A 16,212-nucleotide genomic window follows, 5' to 3' on the forward strand; every position below is an offset into this window, starting at 1 on the left:
ACGTTTTTATATACCGGTATAAAGGCCTTCAGGCCCTTTACTCCAAACCTTCACACTGTGCTGAAAGCCCTAAAACTCGAGATCCCTAGACTTGCTCCTCATCAGGACTTTCAGCAAAACTATGTAGATAACACACGAACACATGCCAGGATCTACTTTTTTAAAATTTGGAATTACGCATGTAAGTCTTAGCCCAGCCCAGGAACGCCCATGCCCTACCCATTCCCTGCCCCTTTTCCACCCTCTTATTCTTCACACGTGCATGGGTATGTACGTGCATACTTTGCGGATTCTTAAAATTAACATTGCTAAATGCGCGGCCCGCATATGCATGTATGTAGCCATTTTTGAGCAAGCAATGATTTTAAAATCGTTTTACCTACCTTTTGGCTTCCTTTTTTTTTTTTTTTAACAAACATACACACACACACTAAAGAATATACCCAATTGTTTATATCTCCCCAAAACCTTTTAAGTTCTAAAATTTCCCAAAGCAATACGTACTGATCCTCTTCAGCCACCAGCAAAATGATGCTTTCTTCTCAGTGTTCCCATTGGATCGTTTTTACTATTGTTTTCATGTCTTTTCATGTGATCAGATTTTAACTATTGTGAATTTTTTACTTTTGATAAGCCGCATTGAATCTTACGACTAGGTTGTATAGAAATTTGTTAAATAACCCCACAGCCAGTCGGGTTTTCAGAATAGCTGCAGTGATATGCATGAGATAAATTTGCATACATTGGAGATCCAATATATGTAAATTGTTCTCATGCTTATTCATAATGGATATCCCGAAAACCCAACTGGCTGTGTGAGATCACTAGCGGGCCGATACAGTACAGTGCACTCCATTAGAGCGCACTGTTAACTCGCCATTGGATGCGCGTTTTCCCTTACCCCTTATTCAGTATGGGGCCGAAAACGCGCGTCCAACCCGCCGAACCTAATAGCGCCCTCAACATGCAAATGCATGTTGAGGGCCCTATTAGGTATTCCCACGCGATTCACAAAGCACAATGTGCAGCCAAGCCGCACATTTTGCTTTCAGAAATTAGCGCCTACCCAAAGGTAGGCGCTAATTTCTTCGGGCCCGGGAAAGTGCACAGAAAAGCAGTAAAAACTGCTTTTCTGTGCACCCTCCGAAGGGTAAAAAAAAATAAATTTGAAGTCGGCCCGCGGCTGTCGGGTCGAAAACCAGACACTCAATTTTGCCAGCGTCTGGTTTCCGAGTCTGTGGCTGTCAGCGGGCTTGAGAACCGACGCTGGCAAAATTGAGCGTCGGCTGTCAAACCTGCTGACAGCCGCCGCTCTGGGCCAAAAGGAGGCGCTAGGGACACGCTAGTGTCCCTAGCGCCTCCCTTTGCCCGTTTCTACCACCGGGCCTCATTTAAATACTCAATCGCGCGCACAGGCAAGTGGCCTGTGCATGCGCCGGGATCGCAGACTTTACTGAATCGGCCCGTAGGACAGGTTTTAGAAGCCCGACTGCACCTCCTGTCAGCCAGGAAAGGCCTTATTTTTATTTGTGTGTGCCTCCAGCTAGTTTTGAGTCCCTCCACAGACATGGTACCTAGAAGTATAGTGGTGAGAGGAAATGCAGAAACCTCCAATGGAGTATGTCAAACTTTATTTTGGTCAATTTATTTATGCTAAGTATGTTTTGTTTTTTTTCAGTTTCAAAACTTTGTTAAAAGTTGTTTCCTTTCAGATATGTTTCCCATTGATCCCATCCGAGAAAATTATGTCCGAAGAGTGAGGCACTGCATTTTTTCCGCTGTTTATCCTACGCCTTTTAAGTCGAGAGTTCGGCTTGTGGCATTTTCCCAGGTCAGATCTTGCTTAAGGCTTGACGTGTTAAATATTTAGATTTTATAGATACATATATGTAAATTTCACCTTCCATCCAAACAGGATTTCCATGTGTTTTACAGGTTAAAAGAACTGTCGGCAGCACAGGCTGTAATGTGGACTGTGTAGAATAGAAATGTAACTGTACAATCAAAATTTCTCCATTTCCAGATTTTGTGGACTAGTTTAAAATATGCTACAGCAGTGGTGGAGTGAGATTACTAGTGATTAAATATGCATGGAAAGCACAGTTCTCCTTTTAAAGAAGAAGTTGCTACTCTTTTTTTTCCCATTTTTACAAAAGCTTTCATTGTAGGGCTTAATGGTGAAAGTGCCAATGCAATGATACAAAGTAAATGGTGAAATGTTGCAAAGCAATGGCAAAATCCATGGGCTGTTATAAAGCTTCTTTTGTACAAAGTGTGAAAAGTAATGTTTTTATTTTGCAAAATATTTGCAAAGGGGTACACACCACTTTCCTCATCTGATGCTAAAATGTTTCTGGCTCCACTGGTGCTATTAGTGATGCTGTGTATTTTGTCTCATTTATTTATTGAGACATTTTGGGATAGATTTTCAAACCTACGCGTGGGCATACATGTGCGCGCGCAAGGGGGTGCACACTAGTGCACCTTGCGTGCGCCGACGCCCGTGGCCTTCCCCCGTTCTCTCACCTGCTGAGTGTCTGTCAGTGTTTGCTCTGACTGCTCCTTTCCTTCCTCTAGCTTGGACATGGTGGTGGGAGGGGTCTGCCTTTTGAAATAGTCATTGTACTTTTATTTTATTGGCTTTATCAAAGGGCACAGCTATCAGGTTACTACCACTGGTTTATTCATTTACTGGTTGTTTCCTTTGACAAATGTTTCAAGAGTCTGTGGCAATTATGTAGTAAATTTGCATAATTTTGCATAAAGTTTCCCATCTTGTACAATGCAAAAAAGTCATATTTTTATGGAAAACTTTCACATTGTTTTTAAACAATATTTAATCTATATAAAAATGCAACATTTACCGTACAGAAATCAACTGTTTATCAAGTAAAGACATATAAAAGGTACTGGTACCTATCAAACAGCTTTAGCAGTGTATTGTCCACATGTACATTGCACACACAAACTTTACTAAGTATTTTCAAAGTGAACTTGTGTGTAGTTTCAAATACACATCCCTAACAGATAAGTGACTTGCTTAATAAATGTTTAGAGAGAAGATTGGTAATGAGGAGCTTCAGAGTGAATGTATTTGTTGGTGAGTGAGAGAAACCTGAACTGCAGATGAAAGCGGGTGGCCGTTGTACTACAATATCAATATGGAGCTGTAATTGCCAGTATTTGCAGGCAGATCACAACCATATGTACACAGTCACCCAATTACAGTTAAATAAAGGCACAGTGATGAGATATCGGGAAATGCAAGATTTTCAGCTTGCCAGTGACATGAAGCCCATGCTTGTTCAGTTATGTCAATTAGAACTGGGTAACTTGGATTCCTTACTTATTGACCCTTGATATGAAAATTTCAAAGCACAGTTCAGTCCATTGGGAACAAAAAGAACTCAGATCTATAAACACGAGCTTTATGTCATTGGAAAGCTGATAATCTTGCATTTCCAATGCTCATTTTCTGTTTCCTCACTGTGCCAATAAATGAGGGTTAAGATTGCCCACTTCCAGTAGGTATGAATTTAAGGACCGTCTTTTCAAATGTGGGGCTTAGTGTTTGTAAAAGTGTGCATATAAACTAGTTTTGCATGTACTTTTACGCACACTGGGGTTGGGGATTCTGGAAAGTGAAAATTTTTATTTTCAGACGTATTCACTTAAATTCACCCACCCAAGATTTATCCTATTAAAAGCAAATAAAACTTTTTGCGAGTAATTTTGTGCATGGTTCAGGCCACTTAAATGTGAATTTTTGAAAATTACCGCAGCATTCGTAGTTATAAAATGGTTTAGTCATCATGGGTAAATATTTCACAAAACTTTGAAACACCTAGAAATATTAATGAGTCTTCAAAAAACTTGCTGTTACTGCTAAAAGTAGAACCACTTTAACTGGCAGTGGCTTTTTAAATTGCTTTTATTCGAGGCCTCCCTCTCCCTCCAGCCAGTGGGGTTTCCAGGATATATCCCCAATGAATATGTTTGAGATAAATCTGCTTGCACTCGGTCACCAATGTGCGCAACTTTTCTTCATGCATATTCATCGTAGATATTTTGAAAACCAGGCTGGCGATGGGATCACCAGGATAGGTCTGGGAAACTGTCCATGGAAATGTGGGAGAATAAGAACAAGAGAGAAGGCTTAGTTACAGTGCTTCAAATCTGGAACATACTGCCCAGAGAGTTAAGATGGCAGTAAAATATAATAACATAGTAAATGGCAGAAAAAGACCCAAGTGGTCCATCCACTCTACCCAACAAGCTTTATTTATTTAATTCTTAGGGTAATTATTGCTTTATGCAGGTTACTCTAGTCAACATGGGTTATTCTTTTCTGTGTCTCCATCATTTATCCGTTAGGAATCCTTTGTGCTTATCCCACACCCAGTGATTTCAAGGGGGTCACCAAAAAACTAGTCCTTGTCCTCACTACCTTTACTGGGTGGGCATTCCATGCATCCACCACCCTCCCTAAAGAAATACTTTTCTGACGTTGGTACTGACTTGATACCTTTGGAGTTTCAGATCATCGTTTATTTATTATCATGCTTTTCCACCGTGAGAGTTCAAAGTGTGTGACAGGGAACTGAATTACAATGAACAGGAACTGATCTACATAGAGCATGAACTGACCTACAAAGAACAGAATTTAGAGTGGGGAAACAAATATTCATGAGCAATTAAAAGTAGATTACAATATACAGATCAATAACCAAACTTAGGAAAGCAGTTTATAGTATACAGTTCAAAATCCAATAGCAATGCAGAGTGGGAAAGATCCTATTGGCTTGTTCTACAGTTTTCTTTCCATCAAAAAGTTTTATTCTTGGGCATTATTAATTAATTAATTTAGGTGTTTTATATACCATCTTTCCAAAAGAAGATCACACCTGTTTACAAAATCAGTATTCATATTCTTGGTTAGCATTCGCATTCTGGTTTAACATTCATTCGGCATTGACCTAGAAGATGTATGAATATTCATATATCTTCTAGGTCAACATAAAAGTAACAGTAAATACAAAATCGAATTCTGTTATCAACTATTAATACCTTTCAGCTATTTAAAAGTTTGTATCGTATCACTCTTGTCTTTCCTCTACACCAGTGTATACCTGTGACCGACACCTTACCTAATGCCATTAAGATCTGGGAATCTGCCCTCATGGCTATCAGCAACCTACTAATCAATATCAGCCTTGCACTCAACACTGCTAAAACTGAACTCCTAACTATTTTGCCTCCAAACATCAAGATCAGCTGCCCCCCGCTCTACACACCACCTGCTACCATCTCATTCTCCCAACATGTACGCAACCTTGGCGTTACACTGGACAATCAAATTAACTTGAAAAATTCATTAACTCCACCCTAAAAGACAGTTTCTTCAGACTCCACACTCTAAAAAAGAAACCTGAAACCCCTACTACATCTCAACGACTTCCGCACTGTCCTCCACTATACTATCGAAACTTGATTACTGTAATGCCATCCTGCTAGGCCTTCCCAAAAACGCAACCCAACCACTCCAAATACTACAAAATGCTGATGCCCGTATTCTCACCAATACCCACAGAAATGATCACATCAACCCCATCCTCAAAGAATTGCACTGGCTACCAATCACATGCTGGATCCTATACAAGACCCTTACCATCATCCACAAATCCCTACACAACCGAATCATGTACTGGTTCAATGAGTCTCTACTATTTCGCACTTCTGCAAGACCCATCAGAAACTAACAATTGGCAACAGAGCCATGCCCTTTCCATAGCAGGGCCTGTACTGTGGAACTCCTTGCTTTCTGAGTTACGCCAAGAATTCTGCCCGAAGAAATTTAAACAGAACTTAAAGACCTGGCTACTCAAGCAGGCTTATACATGAACCGCCTATTCTAACCCCTGCTCGCAAAGCGTCCTTTACGGTACCCCTCCCCCCACTCCTACCCCACCTCTCGCTACTGTTCTTGCCGCATCCCCCCCATGCTAACCTTTTTATAGCCCTTTACCCCTTGGCATGCCGCTCCCCAATGCTATTTCCCCCCATCGAGAAATCCTGTCACCACAACATTCTGACTGTAATTACTGTATTAAGTTATATGTATATATTTATACCTTGACTTTTGACAAGCTGTCACCCTTTACTGTTCGATATTGCTAGTGTTTAAGCTGTTCATCTTCTAGTTCCTAGTTCCCTGTAAAGCCTGTTTGCTGCATTTTGTTCTATGTAAACTGATGTGATGTTCCCAAAGAATGTTGGTCTATAAAAAAATGTTCAAATAAATAAATAAATAAAAATAAAACATTTAGGTCCTTCAATCTCATCTCATAACTCTTTAGGTGCAGTTCCCACACCATTTTGGTCACTTTTCTCTAGACCGCTTTCATCCTGTCTCTATCCTTTGTGAGATACAGTCTCCAGAACTGAATACAGTACTCCAGATGAGACCTCATCAATGTACAGAGGCATTATGATGTCCTTTTTCCTGCTGGTTATGCCTCTCTCTGTGCAGTTCAGTATCCCTCTGGCCTTAGCCACTTCTTGTTACATTGCTTTGCCATCGTTAGATCATCAGTGCTGTCACCCTGAGGTCTTTCTCCCAATCTATGCACATCAGACCTTCGCCTCCTATCACATACAGCTCCTTTGGATTTCTGCACCCCAAATGCATGACTGCGCACTTCTTGGCATTGAATCTCAGCTGCTAAACCTTTGACCACTCCTCAAGTTTTCTTAGATTGCTTTTCATTTTCTTTTCTCCTTCAGATGTGTCCACTCTGTTGAAGATCTTAGTTTCCTATAGTTTAGAAGGGATCTTAAAAGGCCAGCAGAGCTCACCTTTACGCAAGCAATTATCCTCTTCCTGGGTCCAAATTCATCTCTTGTGTTGTACATTTAAGTCAACTGGGGCACTGCTGTACTGAGCCTCGTCAGCCCTAAGCAGGCAGCACCACACCTATAAATGTTAATGCCAGGAGAGGAAGGCTTTATAATGCAGAGTAGGGTTGCCATCTCACCCAGGTTAACCAAAAGAGTCTGAGCCAGTCCTGGTTTTGTCTGATTGCATGCATAGAGATTGTAGTTCTCTTCTCTGTAGGGGAAATTTAGATCTCCAGCTCCTTGCATGCCATAGAAGAAATCCAGGATGGGATCAGTATCCTCTGGTTGATCTGGGGGAGGTGGAAATGCTATTGAAAAGGCGAAATGGAAGAAATAATAGGAAAAGAATCTTGGGAATAAATCCAAAAGAGGGAGCGGTAAAAGGCAATCAAACAGTCAAATCAATGGTTGGAAGAATCTCGCTAGTACTTCTGCATTGTGTTGGGGTGGAGGCAAGACTAAGGTACCAGAGAGCCTTTGTTTGAGGTTTTTCTCACTAAAATAAAAAAAAATGGGCTGCCTGTGGGTAGAGAGACAGCCTTATTGGGTCATTTCTTGTAAGTGGGAAGAGGAAGTTGCTCTAGTGTAAATGAAAACCCAGATGTGTGAGAGTTCTGCAATTGCTTCACTTTGCTTTCACTCCCAGTGGTAAAATGATCCTAGGGTAAGCAGCCTGTCTGTATTTTAAGTTTGAGCTTCCCCTTATAGATAGGAAATAGAAAAAGCCCTTTAGTAAAGCTGACCTATGAACTTCTTGCAAGTCTCTTTTACAAACTAAGCCTTTTTTTTTTTTTTAACAATATCTCTATCCAAGTGTGGCATGTTTTTCTGCTATTGGGTTTTGCTTTGATGTACACTAATTCTGGGGAATTGTCTTGACTTGAAGTGCATTTGTGATCAGTTGTCATTTGATTTTTATCCTCATTATGCATCCTCTCTGTAGCAGAATCATAGGAGGGAGCACTAAGGGGACACTCCCGATTTCCGGGGAGAAGTGTGCCCTTGGACCTCGGCGAACCAGGACAGGAGCTCCAAGGAAGCACCGAGACAGGTCCTCCTCTGGGTGAAGACTGGTAGCCCAGGCCCCCGCCAACCTGCATGGCCTCGGTGAGGCCAACCACGCAAGGTTGGTCTCTGAGTAGTCCTCCGACCACTCCAAGCCCTTTCGGACCTGCCGCTGGGTAATGGACAGGAGACAAGGGCAGACGAAGACACTGGCGATGATGAAGACAAGACTCTGGCGAAATGAGGATAAGACTCAGGTACTGAAGACAAGATAAGCTAAAATCATGTGATAAAACTCAGGATGGAGTGGAATCCGGGTAGCACGCTAACACCCTCAGCCGGAAGGGAGGCTGCAGTGGCCAGAATGACCCTCAGGCTATCCACTGGAGCACAGTCTGCCAGAGGCTAGGCGTAGCCGGAGTCCAAGACATCGGAGGAAAGTTAAAAGTCAAGACTCCAAGGTGAAGGTTCAAGACATCCAAGACGGAATCCCAGGACACTCAACGAAGGGCAGCTGGGAAGAGCGAAGCAGGACATCTAGATGACTCCAGACCGTGGAGGTGGCAGGAAGGGACATGGAAGATCCTCAGCCCCGATGGATGGAGAAGACCCACCGATGCCCTACACACCTACCACTGGGCTGCTGCACACCCTACTCAACCCAGCCGGGCTGGTCGAGGACCACACAAGGACGGGACAGTGTGGAGCCTTGGAAGATGCAAGACAAGACGGACATCAGGACATCAAGACTGGACCATGGAACATCAGGATGGATCACAGAACATCAGCAGAGATCAGGAACATACAATGACGAGGGATCCCACGAAGAACATAGAAGCCAGGCAGGAGCAGGAGACGAGAAGTCCTAGAGAAGAACTAGCTCCTTGCGAAGGCAAACAGAACTGGAACCAAAGCCCTTAAATAGGGCTGAAGATGAGGAGATGCCCAGGGAAGAGTTCCAGGTGGGACCCGAGGCATATCCAGCCGTGAGCCCTTTAAATATCTTGAAGAGGCGCGGCCTCGCCCCTTAGGGGAAGTGGGCAGAACCTTGGACAGTGGCGTCCCTGCTGCTGCAAAGGAGGAGCTGGACCAGGCCCCGAAGGAAGCCCCAACGTCGGAGGTGGTTCCTGCCGCTGAAGGACTGAGGGTGGCTCCTGCCGCAAGGAAACTGCGGTGGCGGCCTCCGGACCGCGAAGAGGGGCTCCGGATTGGCCTCCTGGCCACAGAAGAGGATGGTGATGTCAGCGGCTCCTGCTGCGGGAAGCAGGAAACTTCAAACGGCCTCCAGGCCGCAGAGAGGAGGAGTTAGCGGCTGCTCCGTGCCGCGGACAGCGGCAGCAATGGCGGCAGCCTCCAGGCTGCGAAACGGAGGAAGGACATCGGCGGCGTCTCTAGCCACTCAGGGAGGTCCGGGAATGGTGTTGGGGAAACAGGCTGGAGGTAAGAGGCTGCTCGCGGTAGAATTACAACACTCTCCCTGCACTCTGATTCTAATTCTTGGCCAGGTGAGCTTAACTAGCTCCCTTATTTATTTATTTATTTTTAGATTTTTATATACCGGTGTTCCTATATGAAATAAAGATCACATCGGTTTACATTGAAACAGAACATGAAAATTGCCAAAAGGCATTACATAGAACAAGGTTATGAAACTTGGAACAGTGTACATAAGAATCCTGGAGAAAAATACCTTCTTCTGTATCCCTCCCCTGCTCCCATCTCTGCTAGATGAAAGAGCACAATGGGTCTTGAGCCTTGGTCTTCTTTGTGGCACACCATTGTAATTGTATCATTAGGCAAGCTCTATGTGTGTGTGTGTATCTCTCTCTCTCTATATATATATATAAATTGCAGTTCATGGTATGCAATCATTGTTATTGTTGTTTGTCCCGGCCTTCCCTTGCTTCCCTTCTCCTACCTGACTAGTAGACCTTCTTGATTATAAGCCTTCAACTATGACCACCACTGGGTTAATCTTCCTTAATGGGTTCTTACTAGATGCTTGCCTTATTTATATATGCATTTGTACTTTTGTACTCATCTCTATTCCTTCTGTCCAGCCCACCAAGTAGACCTCACATTATAATCATCTACCTCATGTCCTTCACCTTATCTCTATATTTCCTTTATGTAAATGTTCTTTGTTTTGATTGTAATTTGTGAAGCAACTTTAATTGTAACTTTCATTATAATTTAAATTGTAATCTATCTTGAGACTAATGGAAAAGCAGAGAATCAAACATTTATAAAACACACACACACACTTACGTACTTACTTACGTACTTACTTATTTACCTACTTACTTACTTACTTCCAACAGGGGCCGAACACTAAGAAGATCCCATGCTACTGATGCAATTAATAGCAGTGGTTATTCCCTAAGTAAACATAAATAATAGCCATTAATGGACCTATCCAAACCTTTTTTGAACCCAGCTGCACTAACCACATCCTCTGGCAACAAATTCCAGAGCTTTATTTTGTGTTGAGTAAAAAAGAATTTTCTCCAAATAGTCTTAAATGTGCTACTTGCTAACTTCATGGAATGCCCCCTAGTCCTTCCAATTATTTGAAAGTGTAAATAACCGATTTACATCTACTCATTCAACAGCTGTTCCATCCCCTTTATCATTTTGGTTGCCCTTCTCTGTACCTTCTCCATCGCAACTATATCTTTTTTGAGATGCGGCGACCAGAATTGTACACAATATTCAAGGTGCGGTCTCACCATGGAGCGATTATAGAGGCATTATGACATTTTCTGTTTTATTCACCATTCCCTTCCTAATAATTCCTAACATTCTGTTTGTTTTTTTGACTGCTGCAGCACACTGAGCCGATGATTTTAAAGTATTATCCACTATGATGCCTAGATCTTTTTCCTGGGTGATAGCTCCTAATATGGAACCTAACATCGTGTAACTGCAGCAAAGGTTATTTTTCCCTATATGCAACACCTTGTACTTGTCCACATTAAATTTCATCTGCCATTTGGATGCCCAGTCTTCCAGTCTTGCAAGGTCCTCCTGTAATATATCACAATCCGCTTGTGATTTAACTATTCTGAATAATTTTGCATCATCCACAAATTTGATAATCTTACTCGTCGTATTCCTTTCCAGATCATTTATATGTATATATATATTGAAAAGCTCTGGTCCAAGTACAGATCCATGAGGCGCTCCACTGTTTACCCTTTTCCACTGAGAAAATTGACCATTTAATCCTACTCTCTGTTTCCTGTCTTTTAACCAGTTTGTAATCCACGAAAGGACATCTCCTCCTACCCCATGACTTTTTAGTTTTTTTAGAAGCTCTCATGAGGGACTTTGTCAAACGCCTTCTGAAAATCCAATACACTACATCTACCGGTTCACCTTTATCCACATGTTTATTAACCCCTTCAAAAAAATGAAGCAGATTTGTTAGGCAAGACTTCCCTTGGGTAAATCCATATTGCATATACATTTTTCAGATGGAGTAACATAAAAATTCAAGTTCACTATAACATTCATTCAAAAGAAAGACTGCATATGGAGCAGACAGTGTCCTTGTAATATGTGTTAAAACTGAGGAGTTCATTTATTAAGCAGCGATAAGTGTTTAACGCGCAATATACACTTATTACGGTGATATCATGTGATATTTTACCTAAAAACTAACCCTTCCTCTATCAAAAAGTCACCTGACCCCAAAGCAACCCCCCAGACCCTTTCCTTACAAACAACAGAGTCCAGAGGGGCTTTTTGAGGCTAAGAGGGAGTTGGGGGGGGGGGGGGAGGGTCCTATAGGCTTCAGGGAGTCTTTCTAAGGAGGGGTGAGGGTATGGATTGGGGGTGCGTTTTCTTGGGTGGGCAGGTGACTTTTTGTGAAAGAGAAGGGGTTTGGTAGGGGGTGCAGGCCATCTCTGCACAATTGTAAAATTTTATTTTTACTTTTGGATTGCCTCTAGAGGCAGGGTGGCGTGGAGCTCTACCCAGATCTTTGGGGGGTCTTTAGGGCTGATGGTGGACCTTCAAGGCAATGGCAGCCCTGGGCGAAGGAGGCCACCATTGCGTGTATTTTCCCCATTTCCTCACGGTATTCTCGTAGAAGTTTTCACAAGAAAAAATACCAGGGAGGGGACAAATATCATGGGAATGCTTCTATGTGGTGTTTTACCACAGCCCATGGTATTTGTCCCCTCCTGCGATAAAATACTACAGCATAGTAAATGACCCCAAGAGTCTGAAGTGCAATATTTTGGCTCCAAAGGTAATAAGGTATATTACAGATTGCTGATATTTAGCTGTGTTTATATCCGTTTTATGCAGGAAGTCTTAGAAAATATTTTGGACCTTCATTCTTCCGTTGCAGAAACAGATGACTTCCTCCAGATTGTCAGTGGTGGGAGAACTGTCCCTGGGTCTCTTCCCTTGGCACACAGATATGGCGGCCACCAGGTAAGAGCAAAAAATATAAAAACCAGCAGCTCTTTCACTATTGCAGGATTTTATTATCAAAAAATGATGGTTCCATGGTAACTATGCACCAAAACATTTCACATACAAAAGGTTCAAATCAAGTGCTTCTCCACAGACTCAGGAGAGAGGATCCAAGATGGCCGCCGAGTAGGGATGCTATGAGAGGCTCCTTGCTGCGTTTTACCTATTGAGCCCTTTTTTCCTCCTTCTAAATACACACGAAAAGGAAGGCGAGATTCAGAGGGTTGACATCAAGTGCACCCTCTCTTGATCCCTCCCAAACACGCATCAAAGAATTCTTCGCAGATAATGTGGCTTTAACGCCGAGAGGTACGGTTGCTGGAGGGAGTGTGGAAGAGCGAACACCCTTCCCCTTGACTCTGGATACCACGCTGAGCCCCGGCGCGCCGAACAGACCTGTTCTCCTTGGCCATGAGGAAATGGAAAATCCTGCGATTGCAGAGACTTTCCCCGAAATTGTCCGGGGAGGCTCCGAACAAGAGCAACGGTGGAGGTCCCCAGGAGAGAATGTGGGGTCCCGAGTCCTGGATGGGATGAGTTCCATAAGGAAAGAAGGAGGAAGTGATCAAATCCCATCTGAAATGCTGAGACCAACTAAGCTGATAACAACAGAACAAGGTACAGTGTTGGGAGCAGGCACCAGTGTGGGTATGGGAAATGCACAACCTAATGCTCCAGGAATTGAACTTAGTCAACGCGGTCCAGGAGCAATGACCATGGAAGGTATATGGACAGTCTTAAAATCCATAGAATTATCTTTATCTACTTTATCAAAGCGGCATTAGAAACGAAGAACCAAGTCCTGGTTAATACTAATTTGATATCATCATATAACTTACAAGTTGAAGATATGGATCAACGAATTTCAGCTATGGAAAAAGTTCAACAGAAATTGGTTCAGACAGAGTTAATTTATAACAAGAGATTGAAAAATGCCTTGAGAGCACATAATTTAAGAATTCTAAATTTTCCAGTGGTTAATCTTATTTCCCCTTTGGAACTTTTCAAAATGTATATCCAACAGGTATTAAAAATTCCTGAATCTGCATTGCCCATTGTTACAAAAATATATTACCTTCCACAGACCATATAGGCAGATCAAGAAGGCGTAATACAACCACCATCATCACTGGATTTATCAGAAATTTTGGAACAATCACAGGAAATTGAAATTACACAGAGAAGATCCTTATTGGTATCGTTTGCTTTCTTGAGGGATCGTAACAATGTGCTGAAGTTATTTTTTCACAACAGGCAGTCTTTAGTCGGAAGCTCTGGATGTATCCGGACTTGACTAAATCTACACAGATTAGAAGAAAAAACTTTCTATCTATGAGAGTTGAAACGTATCAATTGGGAGCTAAATTTGTCCCGCGTTATCCATGCAAGTGTTGCATTAAATATCAGAATGTAAATTATATCTTTTTTGAGACTAACCAACTTAGAGCATTTTTGGATGGGCACCCCCGCGTGATATCCACTACTTGTTCGACATAGGGGTAGATTTTCAAAAAACGCGAATAGGCGTACTTTTGCTGGCGCATCAGGCGCAAGCAAAAGTACGCTGGATTTTAGTAGATACGCGTGGAGCCGCGCGTATCCACTAAAATCCTGGATCGGCGCGCGCAAGGCTATGAATTCTGTATAGCTGGCGCGCGCCGAGCCGCGCAGCCTACCCCCGTTCCCTCCCCTCACCTTCCCCTCCCTTCCCCTACCTAACCCACCCACCCGGCCCTGTCTAAGCCCCCCCCTTACCTTTGTCGGGGGATTTACGCCTCCCGGAGGCGTAAATCCCCGCGCGCCAGCGGGCCGCTAGCGCGCCGGGATGCGACCTGGGGGCGGATCCGGAGGGCGCGGCCACGCCCCCGGACCGCCCCGGGCCGTAGCCACGCCCCCGGGCCCGCCCCCGGAACGCTCCCGACACGCCCCGAAAACACAGCGCTGTTCGGGCCCGCCCCCGACACGCCCCCCTCCGAAAACCCCAGGACTTACGCGAGTCCCGGGGCTCTGCACGCGCCGGTAGGCCTATGTAAAATAGGCTCACCGGCGCGCAGGGCCCTGCTCGCCTAAATCCGCCCGGTTTTGGGCGGATTTAGGCGAGCAGGGCTCTTAAAATCCGCCCCAGAGTGAATAGCCACATAACCTCTCGGTGTCCTTAGAAATGACTAGATTTTTCGCTTGTTTTTCATTGCCTCTCTTCCTTTTTCTTATATTGAGCTACATGTTTAATACGTAGCTTTAATGTGCAGTGTAATCTTGCAATTTCATTCATGCTATTACCAATATTTCTTAAACAAGTTATGCTTGTGAGAAATGTAAAAGTTTTGAAAATTCATTAAATAAATAAACAAGTGCCTCTCCTAAAATGTTAGTTCTGGCTTCCTTCCTTCTGCTTTGGGTTTCCAGCTGATTTGGAATAGTCCTGAACTAGGGGTACCATGAGCCTTCATTCACAACTTCCTGGGATTTTCTACAGTTTTCAACCTTCTTCCTTCCTCTTACTGCCTCTGGCTTTGGCCAGTTCAAGGGGCAGAAGCCAGGCTCTGATCTCCAATGCAAAGTTTTCCACGTAGCAGCACTCAGCAGTGCCACTGAGTCCTCAAGGACGCCCAGGCTAAACAGCTGTAACATTCACAGCTGTTCCTCAAAGTGACTTGACTTAAAAGACTTTTGCAAAACAAATTACACCCAGTGATTTCAAGTGGGTCACCAAAAAACTAGTTTGCAAAAAAACAAAAATCCCCCAGGGAATCCTCAAAAGTTAAACGGGAGCAGTGTACCAAAGGTAAATCTAGTAGCTGAATAACTTACTAAAGCCAGTCACACTGCAATTTGTCTCTTATAGCGAGCTGATTGTTTCTTACAATTTGTAATAAACTCTGCTTCCAAGCTGGTTTCACAGTCACCCTGGCTGTTAGCTGTGTTTTTTTTTTTTTTTTAAATCTCATTTCACACATTCTATGACTGTACTCATTTGAGCAGCTTGCATTTTCAGAAACATTTCATTCAGAATGCCATTTCTAAGCTGGCAGCTGTGAAAATGAAAACAATAGGGATGTGCATTCATTTGCCACGAAATAGAAAATATCGTCTATATTTCCTATTTCGTCGTGTTTCGGGCGGGTCGACGAAACGCTAAGAAAAACCACACGAATTTCATGAGTTTTCCTATCATTTTGGGGGGGGGGAGAAAGGGCACATTAAAAAAAAAAAATCAAAACCCAAACCCAGCCCAACCCTTCAAATTTAATTAATTGCAAACCCCCCCCCCCCTAATTCTTACCGACAGTCCCTGGTGGTCCAGCGCAGTCCCGGGAGCGATCTCCCCCTTTTGGGCCGTCGGCTGCTACTAATCAAAATGGCGCCGATGGCCCTTTGCCCTTACCATGTGACAGGGGCTATCGGTGCCATTGGTCGGTCCCTGTCACATGGTAGGAGCAATGGATGGCCCGCGTCATTTCTACCAAACAAACGACAGGAGGACAGGAGAAGGATCTCCAGTTTCTTCAGCTCCAGCAGGCCTAGGACAAGAGAAGAGGCATCCAGTGAATCCTACCACTATCACCAGCATCATCTCCTCAGTCTGCAAGGAAGCGGCAGTAGCTTTCGTTTTCTTTTACAAATTTTTCTGTAAATCCATTATTTATTTATTTATTTATCTATTTTTACTGTGTAATATGTCCTTGTTTGTCTTGTTTTGTGTAGTGCTGCATATATACAGAAAAGCTATGAGAGGTTAACTGTAAAGTGAAGAGTTGCATGTGTTGTGAAGGATTGGCGTGAGTGATGCTTATATTAGTTTATGTGATACAGATTTTGGGCTGG

General features: G+C 43.3%; 1 protein-coding gene across 3 annotated transcripts in view; it reads left to right on the forward strand.

The window, feature by feature from the left end:
• Positions 1-16,212, forward strand: part of LOC115084166 (protein adenylyltransferase SelO-like) — a 128,490-nt gene that overhangs the window by 5,778 nt on the left and 106,500 nt on the right. For all 3 annotated transcript variants that reach the window (XR_003854489.1, XR_003854488.1, XM_029588663.1), the window contains exons 2-3: positions 1,713-1,831; positions 12,217-12,345. Coding sequence is in view for 1 of the 3 variants with exons in the window: in XM_029588663.1 (XP_029444523.1) it covers positions 1,713-1,831; positions 12,217-12,345 (248 nt within the window). In the remaining 2 variants the exon portion in view is untranslated. The remainder of the gene's footprint in view (positions 1-1,712; positions 1,832-12,216; positions 12,346-16,212) is intronic.

This window comes from Rhinatrema bivittatum, chromosome 2 (genome assembly GCF_901001135.1).
Source record: "Rhinatrema bivittatum chromosome 2, aRhiBiv1.1, whole genome shotgun sequence".
In the NCBI taxonomy this organism is placed as follows: Eukaryota; Metazoa; Chordata; class Amphibia; order Gymnophiona; family Rhinatrematidae; genus Rhinatrema; species Rhinatrema bivittatum.